The sequence below is a fragment of the Prunus avium genome, chromosome 2 (genome assembly GCF_965620075.1).
Source record: "Prunus avium chromosome 2, drPruAviu1.hap1.1, whole genome shotgun sequence".
Lineage (NCBI taxonomy): Eukaryota > Viridiplantae > Streptophyta > Magnoliopsida > Rosales > Rosaceae > Prunus > Prunus avium.
The window spans coordinates 28913508-28927598 of NC_142285.1; the positions used below are offsets into that span (position 1 = coordinate 28913508).

General features: G+C 34.2%; 1 protein-coding gene across 1 annotated transcript; it reads right to left on the reverse strand.

The window, feature by feature from the left end:
• Positions 1-5497: 5497 nt before the first annotated feature.
• Positions 5498-10112, reverse strand: LOC110771793 (very-long-chain aldehyde decarbonylase CER1-like). Its single transcript, XM_021976144.2, has 10 exons — positions 10004-10112; positions 9573-9796; positions 9136-9368; positions 8823-9042; positions 8307-8682; positions 8054-8161; positions 7025-7225; positions 6778-6873; positions 6491-6664; positions 5498-6011 (listed from the first exon to the last, which is right to left on the reverse strand). Exons 1-10 carry the CDS (start codon positions 10061-10063, stop codon positions 5829-5831), a joined length of 1875 nt encoding a protein of 624 aa, XP_021831836.2. The 5' UTR covers positions 10064-10112; the 3' UTR covers positions 5498-5828.
• Positions 10113-14091: the final 3979 nt, after the last annotated feature.

The window sequence follows — 14091 nt, forward strand, 5'->3', positions numbered from 1 at the left end:
AATCCTTCAGGAATTTTTATACACATGAATTTTCCATAAATATGCATAACATAGCTGCATATGTTTACCATCATAATCCCATATCTTTACTGGAAAACGTTGTGCCATATCATCAAGTGATTTATTTCACTTCATCTCAAACACCAATTTGTAACATATACATTTTTATATCCTTTTGGTGTTTTAACTATAGGTTCAATCATTGCACTTTTTCCGGAAATATTCAACTTTACTGGGCTGCCTATTCCAGTTGGCCAATCTTTATTTACATTTGTCGACAATTATAATAAGTGGTGCAATATCATCATGTATAGCCCTTGATAACTTTAGTACGTACTATAAACCAATATGTCATCAATTCATGATCCCACGATTCTAATGTGCATGCGCATGCATAATTTATAAGCATCTCATTGCTTTCATTATTTTCTGGTACCAGTGCCACTTCAAAGGCTTTCATTGTCACTTCATGGACAAATATCTCTTCTAAGATGTATAATTTATAGAATGTTGATCATAACCTCTTCTAGAGCGTTATTTTGAATAGGGCTTAAACTTTGCAATTAATCTCCTCTTCTGAGGAGTTAAGTCTTTTGAACCTATAGATCTGTCATGCTTTAAGCATCCAACAGCTTTTATGGGGAGTTTAGTTTTTGCAATTTATAAATCTGTCATGCTTCTTCAAGTATGCAACAAATTGGTTATTAGTAGTCACTTACTTTGTGTCTGTATATGCTTCTGGTCATTTGACTTACAATCCTTTTTTTAATATGCTTCTGGCATTTATCTTCCATACCAATTTGTTTGATGAGACAATAATAAATATATTTCATAATCATTCACGTCGTTCTTTATTCTTTCAGGAACAACCAAATCTCCCCCTAACGACGGGAATTTTGGTCTCATAAAAAATAATACCAAGAATGTCATAAGTATTGTCCTTCAAGAACCTTGCATTCGGCGTGCATAATATTAATATTAACATGTTAATGGGTTGTCCTTCTGGGATAAATATCAAGATGATTCAAGCCTTTCCTCTAGAATGGTCTTTTGTATATAATCCAAGTCATTCTTCTAGAATGATATTTTGTACATAATGCCAGTCGTTCTTCTGGAACACTCTTTTGTACATAAAACATGTCGTTCTTATGGAACGATTTCTTGCATGCCATTCTTCCGGAATGGTCTTGTCTTCTCATTTTGTGCTTTGAACTACAAGTTCAAATTAAATATAAAAATAATTAAAATTAAGAACCAAGGAACTTGAAAATTCCAATTAGAATTTGGTTACAATATTTTGATTCCATTGTGGAAAACATGATAAATATATAATTTAAAAAAAAAATTGATTATGAACTTCAGGTTCAATTAAAATATCATATATGTCATGCCAGAACTACATGTTCTTGACAAGGTATGAACTTCAGGTTCATATTAATATTAATCTCAATGAAAATGATGAACTTTGGATATATATTTACATATATCTAGAACTTCAAGTTTGAATACATATATCAAATTTAAAAAGGATATTTGGTTTTGAACTTCAGGTCCAAATTTGTATTAATATGATATTTTTCAAGGTAATAAAAGACCCCTGGTCCTTTACTTTAATCAACAAGGCTGCTTTCCCTGCTAACCTAAAACGAGAATAATATTTAAAAAATAGAAAATATGATTTCCAAACAATGTCGAAACTTCAAGTTCTTAACATTTTCAACCCAAAATCATAATACATATGCACGTGTTGAAAAATCAATTTGAAGGTTGACACAATTAGAACTTCAAGTTCTAGAATTTCCCTTTTTTAATTTAATGCACATGCGGCCGAAACTTATAGTTTGGATTTGACATTGAACTTCGGGTCAGATTAAGAACTTTAGGTCCTTAATTATAAATTATTGGAATGAAAACAAAGAACTGAATATAACAATAAAATAATAATAAAGATACTGTAATAAAATAAACTATCGGAACTTCTGGTTCCAATTAACGAAAATCAAAGAACTGCAAGTCTTGATTTGGTTTCTAAGAATTGCAGAACTCCAATTCCTTGTATAGATATTATATAGATTGAGAACTAAGAGACTTCGGGTCTTTATTTAATTATATAAGAATAATTTAGGGACTTCAGGTCCTTGCATAAAATAAAAATGAAACCAAGTAAAAGTAAAAGACAACAAAAATAAAAGAAAAATAAAATATTATAATAAAATAAATTGTTGAAACTTCTGGTTCCAATAAAAAATGAATCAAAGAGCTTCAGGTCTTCATTTGTCTTTTAAGAATTGGGGAACTTCAAGTCCACAAATATTTATATTATAAGGATTGTCTTTTAAGAACTGGTCCTTACATTGCCGTAAAATAAATAGTTGAAACTTCTGGTTTCAATAAAAGTGATTGAAGAACTTCTGGTCTTTTATGCCTTTTGAGAAAAATGAGGAACTTCAAGTCCACAAATAGTTATTTTACAAGTATTGATATGGGAGATCTTCTTTCCCAATTAATTGAAAATGAATTTAGGAATATGTAAACCTTAATTGACTGTAAATATAATATAGTATGCACCAATAATTTCCTCATATCACTTAGAACTTTTGGTTTTATAATTATCACATTTGTTCAATATTTAAACTTTAGGTTTAAATTATTATGATATGGACTTCAGGTTCCAATATCTGAATTAACAAAATCCCCTTTTCATTCAGGTACATGGTGCTAAAGTTGTTCACAATAAATTGAACGCATTACTGTATAGTGGGATTTACAGCTCAAACGAGACTACACAGCTTATGAGTGTCTTCAAATTTATAAACCATAGCAGTGAGAGAACCAACTAATATTTGGTATTGATCAACGTGGTTCACGTTAACATTTAATCGCATTTTCACTTTGTGAACCATAATTATATATGCACATACACATATATAAAAGGATTTTTTGGCCCTTTTAGATGTATAGAAATTGTAGCTTCTCGCTCATTCCTTCACATGTATAGAATTTAGGATCTGTAAGTCCTTCATTAAATATATTGAGGATCAAGATCTTCGGGTCTTAATTACCCCTCTTTTTTTTCCAGCTCCATCATAATACACATAGAGTGTAACCTATATTATCTTTTCGTTTCGTATAAATGTGAACCATTTATAATAAATGGGCATTGATTGCTTCTGGCAATCATGATTTCAGTTATATATATATATATATATATATATATATATATATATATATAATACAAGACCGTAAGTATCAATATTATATTACTATTGTAAAACGAAATTAACTAATAACCCAACATAAATAAAATAAAGTGAGTAAAGTGGTATAAACAAGGAATAAATTAAATAAATTAAAGATTATGAAATTCCAAGATAATCTAATATTAATGTGGATTCAATATGTAGATAAAACTACAAGTTTAAGAATTGGATTTCCAACCAATTCAGGTTCATATAGGCACAAATAAGTAATGAACTTCAGGTTCATATATAGTATTAAGATCCATGAAAAACTATGAACTTCAGGTTCATATCAACATATATTCGAAACTTCAGGTTCGAATACGTAGATCTAAATAAATTGAATTAATAGTTGTGCTTTGAACTTCATACTCAAATCGATGTATATGCATTCGAAACTTCTTGTTCCGGTTCTTGACATATGTAGACCTCATGGGATTCTGATTTTGATTAATACAAAATCAAGGAGTTTCATGTCCTTATGTGTTCTTTAAATTCACGGAACTTCACAACCTCAATTATTTGGAATCAAAGAACTTCAGGTTTTGATTCAATCAAAAGGACTCTAGGTCCTAATCAAGTTATATGATGAGGATCGAGGAACTTCGGGCCCTGATCTTTTGTATAATACAAACTCATTATAATAATTAAGATCATACTTAAGATTAAATAAACAAACAAATAAAAAAAACATGGCATTATATTCATGTGTAATAAGAATAAGGAATTTTTTTTCCTTAAATGAGCATGATGAAATCTAATGGTGAGTACAAAGAAAATCTATACCATATGATGACTCTAGCTCATATAAGAAGAAAGAAAATTCAGAGAAAGAGAACATACCAAGAGCAATGTCGTGCTGATAACGTGTTATATAACTAAGGGGAAATTGTAGAGAGAATTGGAAAGTAGAGGAAGACAATAGAAATTGTTCAATCAACTTGTATTTCTCATCTTGATAAGACCTCTTATTTATAGGCTTACAATGGTAAGAAGACATTAACAACTCATAAGTTACAAGCCCATAATTATGGTATTTAGTATATAGGTTACATAGAATTAGAAATGGTAAATGCTAAGAGGTATGGTGGTCATCCACCAACTCATGCATTTACAACAAAACAAAGGTAAAAATTAAGGGGTCGTTTATTACACAAGATTGGCTTGGACTAAATTTAGCCCCATATAGTATATACATATATACTATAATATACATATATAGATGTATATAATATATGTAATATATGTATAATATATGAATATATGTCACATATGCCCCCAAGAAAGTAAATTTGCATCAATACATGCATTAAAGTGATGCCATTGAGGGGTTCTGAACCCCCAACTAACTCTTAAGAAATACTTGAACCGCAATCTCGCCAAACAAGTGAAGTTTGATATTAACTAATGTATCGTCCTTTCATGATGAAATTAAGTCACATGGATGCATGACATAAATTAAATGTGCCTCGTCCTTTTCACATACTATGTTTTCAAAACAAGACTTGAATATCGTACTTTGGGTCTTGTTAGTATTGTTTGACACGGATGTGCCGCTCCCTTGCTGACTAAAGTTCTTTCAACATACAAAACTCTTATAAATTGGTGACAAGATATGTCGGCTTAAACTTAATTTTGAAACAGGTTCCTATCTCTCCACCTAACAACTTCAATTTTTATTTATTTATTTTTTTTGGGGGATGAATGTTACTTTTCTTTTTTATTGGAAAAGAAGTTTCATTCAATGAAAAAAAGTGTTTACTTATTGAATTGAAACTTGGATGCAACCTAGGGCCTTCATTAAAACTTTGCCTTGAAAATCTCCAATCAAGAAAAATTCGGTCAAGAAAATAGAGGAATCCAGATTCTAAGTTGGAGTTAGTCAAGTTAGGGCTTTTTTCTTTTTCTTTTTAATTAGGAGTAAATTGGATTTTTATTTTAAAGATGATGTGTCGAGTTTATATCCCTTAGATTCTTAATGAGGTGGCATGTGGAGGACAAAAATCAAGCAAATCATGACAGAGAAAATCCGAACAAAGAATTCGAATCCATTCTGCAAATCCTCATTGAACAATGGAAGTCATCCAAAGCGAAACTATATCCTCCTACAAAACCATATTTTTGGGATGAATGGTACTTCAATGAAGAGTGATATCCCATAATTGAGTAACTGATAAACAACTAATAAAAGCCATCATAATAGAATCACATAATTAAAAACCCAACTGAAACAATGAATTACTTTTGACAAAAAAACAAAAAAAAACCATCATAAGTTTATATTGTAAACTTAAGTAAATAGAGTAATATAAAAATAAATGAAACCAGCTTAGCAAAGGGGCAATTGGAAGCACCTCCTTGTGCCTTAATAGGTTCGCCACAACACATGTAGGTACATATCAAAACGTAAAGTATTTGAAATAATATACATATAAAAATACATAACAGTATATTACTTTTCAAATATAAAAACACTTGAGTGGGGACCTGGGACCACATTGGTCCCAATGTGGCTCCACCCCTGATGGATTGCATATAGTAAAGAAGAAGGTGCATGTAATTACTTAATGTTTTTATGAAGGCGATCGACTAATTTTTGGTGTGATTAGTTGTAGAAATGATGAGAGGCTGAAAGCCATGTTGAAGAGTTGCTTGCCAAACTTTGTCAATATTGGACATTGTGTAGCCACACTCATGCTCCTTCCAACCTTCCAAGGCATGCACTATGCCTGCTATGCGCCACGCACTCATCACCCTTCTTGGCAACCAATTCTGTTCATAACATAATGAACAATGCAAATTAATAACATAAATATTATATATAGAAAGAGGGATTATTCAAATAAGCTTATTTAAGGGACATCCTTGTAGGGCCTACTCTGCATTATATTTCACTAATCCAACCCATCTATTTTATAGATATTCATTCAAAGATCATCTCTACAAAAAATCACTTGAATCCGATATCCTTTGACAACTCAATTAAATTATTGAAATTTTAGTACTTTATTGCAGCATCATGTTCAATAATTTTGTAGGATACAATTAGATGTCTAAACGGTTTCCAATTTTCTAATATTTTTTCAAGGATGATTTATGAATGAAGACGTACAAAATAGATGATTTGGATTGTTGAAAAGAAAAATCATAGGGTGCCCTAAAGGGTGCCCCTCAATAAAAGGGGACTATATATATATCAGTCCTAATTTACTAATTAATAACAAGAACAATAAAAAAAATTGCTTAATTACCTCACAAGCATGAATATTCTCAAGAGATGTGGGAGTCTTCATTGCTGGTGGGTAGTGGTAGAAGCAATCTTTGCGCAGTTTTTTGGGTGGAAAGTGGGAGAAGGGAACAAATAATGTTCCTTTTGGTGCTCTCAGTTGTTCTTCTTCACTCAACCCATCACCCACTAACCAAATCTGCACATTACATAAACAATTTCAATATCATAATCAAGTATCCAAAATCAGAACAGAACTTATAGATGATAAATGGTATTGAAACAATAAAATTTGTAGCAGGTAATTGATACCTTATGTGCATAGCTTTTTGCAACAACCAAGCTACTTTCAGTGCCACTGAATGATTTGGTGAGCTTCAAATACTCATCCTTGTGTAATGTAGCTACCTAAAATAAACGCAATTCAAAGACAAATGATTAGACACAACACCGGTCCGCATGATGATGACATGGTACGACAATCCTACATAAAATTTCTCACTCTTACAGGCGAGCTAGAGTCATAAAAAAACGTAAAATTCGATACACATATATTTACCTGGATACCCTTCTGGCACAAAGCAAAAGCAATGGCATAAGCAACCTTTGTGAGGTTGCCTCTAAGAAGAACTTGGGTGGTCCCTTTTGGAATGGCGTTTAGGGTTATGGCCACAGCAAAGCTACTTCCATCCACAACCCTGAGTTTGAGATGAGGATGCTTGTGAACATATAGACCACCATATCTATTCAGCTCCTCACCCTGCAGAACAGATGTTCTTTAGCATGTATTCAAAATCGATGGATTGTAATAATATAATAATATTCATATTATATCTTTAATTTTAATCATCATAATTAAAAATGTTGCAGGTTTTTTTCTGGTCAATCTGTTCAGGCAGTTTACTTCGTTACCAACTACCGACTGGCATTTATGGGTGAGAGAAACCAAGATCGTCTAGAGCAGTAGAGGTAGTTGGCTGGAGTCCCTTGTAGGGTAAACCACAAATAAATTTACTGTACCCATGCAGTGGCGGATCCAGGATTCAAAAGTCAGGTAGGCAAAATTTACCTTAAAAACTCGACGGTACGAGTGAATTGCTTTTTAGAGGAAATTATCAAAAATTTCAACGAAACTGTCTGGAATTGCACAGTCAAAAGCTATTTGGCTGCCTATAAGTTGTGTTCCCTCTTTTTTTAAAGTTTGACTGGGCCATCCCATAACACAAGAGTGTGGGCTGGTAAAAATTGTTTCCCTTTTTTTTTTTTCAAAGTTTGAGTGGGCTATAACACATGTGGGTAGTTTTACATGGGCTGGGTAGGCAAAGGTTTACACTATCACATGTGATGGCTAGAAATAACTTTGTTTATATATAGGTTTTTTTTTAAGTGAAAAAAATTGGGGTAGGCAGCTGCCTACCCTGCCCTGGCTGTAGAACCGCCACTGTACCCATGCATGCATGCATACATACATACACACATAGATACATACATATACCATGGACCATTAATAACTTGGTTAACTTAGAAGTGAATTTGAGCTCAAATAATTTACCTTGAAAGTTAAAGGAAAGAAAAACAACAGACTTGCCTGATTTAAGAGACCCAGACATAAGACTTTGACACCTTTTTCCTCTGCTTGAATTATGGCTTCCTCAATCAGACTGTTGATAGCTTCATTTTGCCATTGCAAGTAGTACTGCATTAAGGTATAAATTAAATAAAAGTGCAACCAATATCAGTAATAATTTCGTTACCGAATATGGTTTATTAAAGTGCAAGTTTGAAATCTCTGTATTTTTTTTTAAATATAAGCGATAGTCTAAAGAAAAAATTGGTCTCACTTGCAAACTGTACTTTGGTATAGCCCAAGTTTGTAATTTTAGATTATCAAAACGGTGCCTGTCAACCACGAATGTACGGCCATAGATCCAAGTTAAAATCATAGACCACAATGTCATAGGCCACATCAGCCACAGGTACCAGTTTGATGTGTAGGGCCTAGAGGCCAGGGAAGCAAATCCTAGCGGTAGATGATAGATGGACTCAGGTGTTGTTAGATGGGTTAGATGAAGGACATCTGGTGTTTCTTCCTCTCTCTTGAGTGAAGTTTCGTAGAGAGCATCCGAAGATTTGTCCATGGTTCTATATATGTAGTCGTAGATTGGCATAAAAAGTGAGTAATTGGTTCGGAATTGTGTGTGATGCAAGGAGTGGTACCTGCACAGAATTAAGTTGCTACATCAATTATAAACAAATTCAAAAATAATTTTGTTAAATTAATGTCATAAAAAAAAATTAAAAAAAATAAAACCATTTGTATCAAGTAATTACACAATAATTTTGAGGGAGAGACTTACGAGGGTGTATACATAAGATACTTGAGAGGAGGAAATAGAGAAAAGAGCCAGTTTGGAATGAGCTCGAAATTGCAGTGCCCCATGTTGTTCATGAAGTCAATGTAAGTAATATACGCAGTAAAAGATACCACAGACATAGTTCTCGTCAACATAGTTCCCAAAATTGGTATAAAGAAGAGCGCAGAATATACTATATGCTCCGCAAATGGATGAATCACAGCTGCAACAAATTAAACATATATTAAATATTAAGTAATATTTAATACAAATAAATCAATGTAATTAAACATTTAAATAGTTTTTTTGTTCTTACAAGTAATTGGCTGAGTAACGATTGAGGAATGGTGATGAGAATGGTAGCGAGAGTAAAGGTAATGATGGTGAAGTGCTCTGTGAAACCAATAATACAGGAACTCCACAGGACCAGAATGAAGCACAATGGTCAAAAGAAGTCCCTCTGCCCTCCAATACGGTACGTGTTGACCACCAGGCAGGTACCTGCTCCCTGTGTAGAATAGGAGTGCATTGAACAATATTTGGTCATCCCTGCAGTCCAAAGCCAAACAAATTAAATAAATAAATATTTGTTTAGCCACCTCATTATTATTATTTTTTAATACAAGCGAGATATTGGGGAGGGGGAATCGAACCTAGCACCTCGATGCAAGGATAAATGCTCATAACCAATTGTTTAACCACCTTCTAAGTTATTATACATGCGTTTATATTTATTAGTTAATTTGTACTGACCAATTGTTTTCTCTGTCGACCTGTTCGAATTCGAGACCCTTGTCAAGGATCCGGCCATTGCCTTTGGCAGTTCGGTATCGAGACAGAGAGATCCATATCTGGTTGTGGAGGATCCTCCACAACACAACTGCAAGTATGAGGAAGTATGAAATGTCTCTTTCTTTTCCATCGTTGGCCACAAACAACCAGGTGCTGTGGATGACCCATGGAGCCAAGACCACGTACTGCATAAACATCCAAGAGGCCCGTATAAAAGTTAGAACACCAAAATATGCACATATATATGATGAAGAAAACAATGGAAGAATGTGGTGAGGTATGGCATGCATTATGCATACGTAGGTTGCAGTTCGACATGTCATATTACATACAGGCATGCGCGAGAGAGAGAGAGAGAGAGAGAGAGAGAGAGAGAGAGAGAGAGAGAGAACCTTGAAGCTTCCAAGAGCTGTCCATGGCCAATCAGTAAGAATTCCAGGGACAGAAGCCATCTTCTTCTTTGTTTCTTTGTAGTGTAGCTTTGAAGGAGTGTCTCTATATATATTTACTTCAAGGTGGGTACTGTGGAGTCCATATAAGCCATTTCCTTTTTCTTTTCTTTTTTTTCTATTAATGGGAAGATGGCCGGTTGTTTGTCATAAATTTTGATAAAGAAAGTGATGAATTGTACAATACCAGGGGGACAATACGCACCATGTCTACCTACTTTTTATACAACTGTAATGATAAATTTACCATTTTTAGAACGACTCAAGGGAAGAACTTGCACTCAACAACAACGCAAGTGGTTAAGAGCATATATCATATATCATATATCATAATTGGTTAAGAGCATATATCATATATCATATATCATAAGGTCCTAAGTTTAATTTCCCTTTCCTTAATAACGCTTGTATAAAAATTAAAAAAATTAAAAAATCGTCAAAGCCAACGAGATCTATATATCTTAGTGAAAAAAAAACCTTTACTTACAGACTAGTTGTCTCATGTTCAAACCCCCATAACACCCTTATAGTAGTTTATGTGTGTGAGAAACTCCTCCTCCCTCTTGTAGTTTAGATTGTCGCTTGTATTAAAAAGAAATTCGCCAAAAATCAATATTACCTATAAAAAAAAAATTTCAATCATACATTACTCACACACCTCTCTACATTAATTTTCTTCCGTCAACTTGCCCGCTAAAGTCTAGAGTCACCCACCTCTCTACGCCCATCGCCTACAAATTAAATCCTTACATTCAAAATTAAACCCCTAAAAGCTAAAACCAAGGTCATCATCAAATTTTCAACTTTAATCCCTAAAACTGATACCAACCTCTTTTTTGTTCTTAATTAAAGCCCACATGCAATCTTTATTGTTGAGGAGAAGTGGAAAGAAAAAGAGTACCAAACATAAGCCAAAAATATCCAACAATCCAGAAAGGGTAATACTAGCAGGGGACTTTAGTAAAAGGCCACGAAAAAGTTATGTCTCAAAAACATATAGATTGCCATGTTAATTAATTAAAAGGACATGAATACCCTCCTAAACTTACCTCGGCTTTTTGGTACGGGTTACTTATTAGAGATATTTAGTTATATATTCATTCTTAGCATTAGTATTACAGATAAATACTATAACATTTAATTTTTATAAACAAAATCAAAAAAATATCTACTATTACCAGCTATCCTATTTTTGAGTTTACTTAATATACTAATTTTCGATTTTACCCTTTTGTTTTTGGTGTTTTTGGTTTTCTTTGTGAGGTTTTTAGATTGAGCTTATTTTAAGAAAATCGATGGTAGTTTTGTAAATTATAAAAAGTTCAAAACCCTCTTTATTATGATGTAAATCGACTTTGCGTGTGCTTCTAAAGTACTGATATTTTAAAACAACCACACACAAAAAAGGTGCACAAATGTAGAGTATGCCTAATAAATTGGATCTAGGTTTCGAACATGTACGGTGCCTGACTAATAAATATGGGCATACCGAATCAGCATCTATAGTCCACCTAATACCCTGTACAAAGCCTGGCAAAACTGCGTCGCATTGACTGCTACCATATCTGCTGTGCTGGTCCTATCAACATATTTGGTAGACAGCGTCATCGGAAGACGAAATAGTTGAACTGTATGTTTTTTGGTTCAAACAAAAAATAAAAAGGACCACAAAATTTGGGACCCCATCGAAAGACCAATCTACAAGGCATTAATTTCCATTGGCGAGGAGGATGCTAAACAGAGGTTGAAGATATAGAATAGAGGAGAAGTTTCATGAGAATTTTGAGAGAAAGTAGAGAGACCAAATCTGAATTTTCTATATTTCTTATTTCTGAATGAATCGTTTTACACAGTAAAGTTACACTTATAGCAAACAGTCTAACTAGTCTGAGATTGATACAATGTCTTGCAAAGAGAGGACCATGTAATCCTTTGGTGAACACATCTGCGACTTGTTCATTAGTAGGTATGTACTGCACATTAAGATCTTTTTTCTGAACACGCTCCCTTACAAAATGAAAATCAATGTCCAGGTGCTTGATCCTTGAATGATAAACAGGATTTGAACTTAAAGCCAAGGCAGAAAGATTGTCACAATGCATTAAAGGAGGCTCTGGCAAGAACTCATGTAAATCTGCTAACACCTGTCGAATCCAGCCAATGTCCGCAGCAGTATTCGCTAAAGCACGATACTCTGCTTCTGTAGAACTCCTAGCAACTGTTCCCTGTTTCTTTGATTGCCATGAGACTGGATTATGACCAAGAAACACTATGAAACCTGTAGTTGATCTTCGAGTAGAAGGATCTCCAGCCCAATCGGCATCGCTATAAGCTGTTAGTTGCATTGGACCAGAACAAAATGTAATGCCATATTGAAGTGTGCCTTGAATATATCGTAAAATTCTTTTCACAAGATAGAAATGAGAGTCTGTAGGATTTGTCATGTATTGGCACACAGTGTTCACTGCATAGGCAATATCAGGCCTTGTGAATGTCAAATATTGTAAAGCGCCTACCAAGCTGCGAAACAAAGTTGGATCCTTCAATGGTTCACCATCTGTTGTCAGAATTTGAGAATGAGGTTTGCAAGGTGTTGAGCATGCCTTGCAACTACTCATGCCTGCTTTAGCTAACAATTCCTTAGCATACTTATGCTGATTAACAAAGATAGTTCCTGTGGATGCATAAGAGATTTGCAGCCCTAGAAAGTAAGTAAGTAATCCCATATCTTTGAGTTCAAATACCGAAGCTAAGTCTTCAATAGTTTCTTGAACAAGAGATGTATTTGAGCCTGTCAAAATAATGTCATCTACGTAGAGCAATAAAACAATGATATCTGAACCTGTATGCTTAATGAACAAACTCGGATCAGACTGAGACACTTTGAAACCAATAGCTGGAAGATAACCCGTGAACTTAGCGTTCCATGCCCTAGGTGCTTGTTTTAATCCATACAATGATTTTTTCAATTTACACACAAACTGAGGCTTTTGTGGATCTTCAAAACCCTGTGGTTGCCTCATAAACACTTCCTCATCCAAGTCACCATGTAAAAACGCATTCTTGACGTCCAATTGCCTTAATTTCCAGCCATGCATTGCAGCCAAACTTAGCACAATTCGAACAGTAGTATGCCTTACTACGGGGCTGAAAGTCTCTGAATAATCAAAACCAAGTTCTTGACTAAAGCCCTGAGCCACCAACCTTGCTTTATATCTGGATATAGTACCATCAGAATTTCTTTTAATTTTATAAACCCACTTACTGCCTACTACATTCTTATGCAAAGGAGGAGGCACCAATATCCATGTACCTTGCATATGAAGAGCATCAATTTCTTCTTGCATAGCCTTTTTCCATTCAGAAGAAAAAGAAGCAACTCTGAAACTTGTTGGCTCTTCTAAGTCATCAAGCAAACGAGTACTATAACACTGATAATCAGAATAATCTTTCTGTTTACAGATACCACTCTTAGATCGAGTTGTCATGGGATGAGAATTGGCTGAGGGCAAAGAAGTAGGGCCTGATGGAGCCAAGGAAGAAGACAATAAATCCACACTTGAAGAGGAGGAACTAGAAGAGCTAGTAACAGGAGGTAAAACCACGTCTAATTGATGCTCTGACAACACTGGGAATAACTCATGCTGAAAGGAAGAAGATACCTCTGTGGAATGATGCACTGAATTGTCCAAAGGTGGTGGGGAAGAGGAACTAGAGACAGTAGCTGGTGTAATAAAATCCTGAGAAAGACCAACAGGAACTGAAGAGGAACTTTGTGAGACCAGAACAGGCTTGGAAACTTGGACCCCTTTAAATGGATAACAACTCTCATCATGCACAACATTCCGAGAAGTAAGAACCTTTCTAGTCTCCAAGTTATAACAGAGAATTCCTTTATATCCCATCATATAGCCTAGGAATACACACAAGGTAGAGCGAGGTTGCAACTTATGTAAAGTATGAGATCTAAGACAAGGATAGACAGCCGTGCCAAAGATTCTAAGATATGTAATATCTGGGAGCTTATGAAA

Excerpts from the sequence above, each read along its gene's own strand:
- LOC110771793 (XM_021976144.2), bottom strand. The coding sequence starts at position 10,063 with ATGGCTTCTGTCCCTGGAATTCTTACTGATTGGCCATGGACAGCTCTT. Across the intron at positions 8,683-8,822 it reads TATCTTATGTATACACCCTC|GTACCACTCCTTGCATCACA; the intron begins GTAAGTCTCTCC and ends AATTCTGTGCAG. Across the intron at positions 6,012-6,490 it reads AGAATATTCATGCTTGTGAG|AATTGGTTGCCAAGAAGGGT; the intron begins GTAATTAAGCAA and ends TGTTATGAACAG.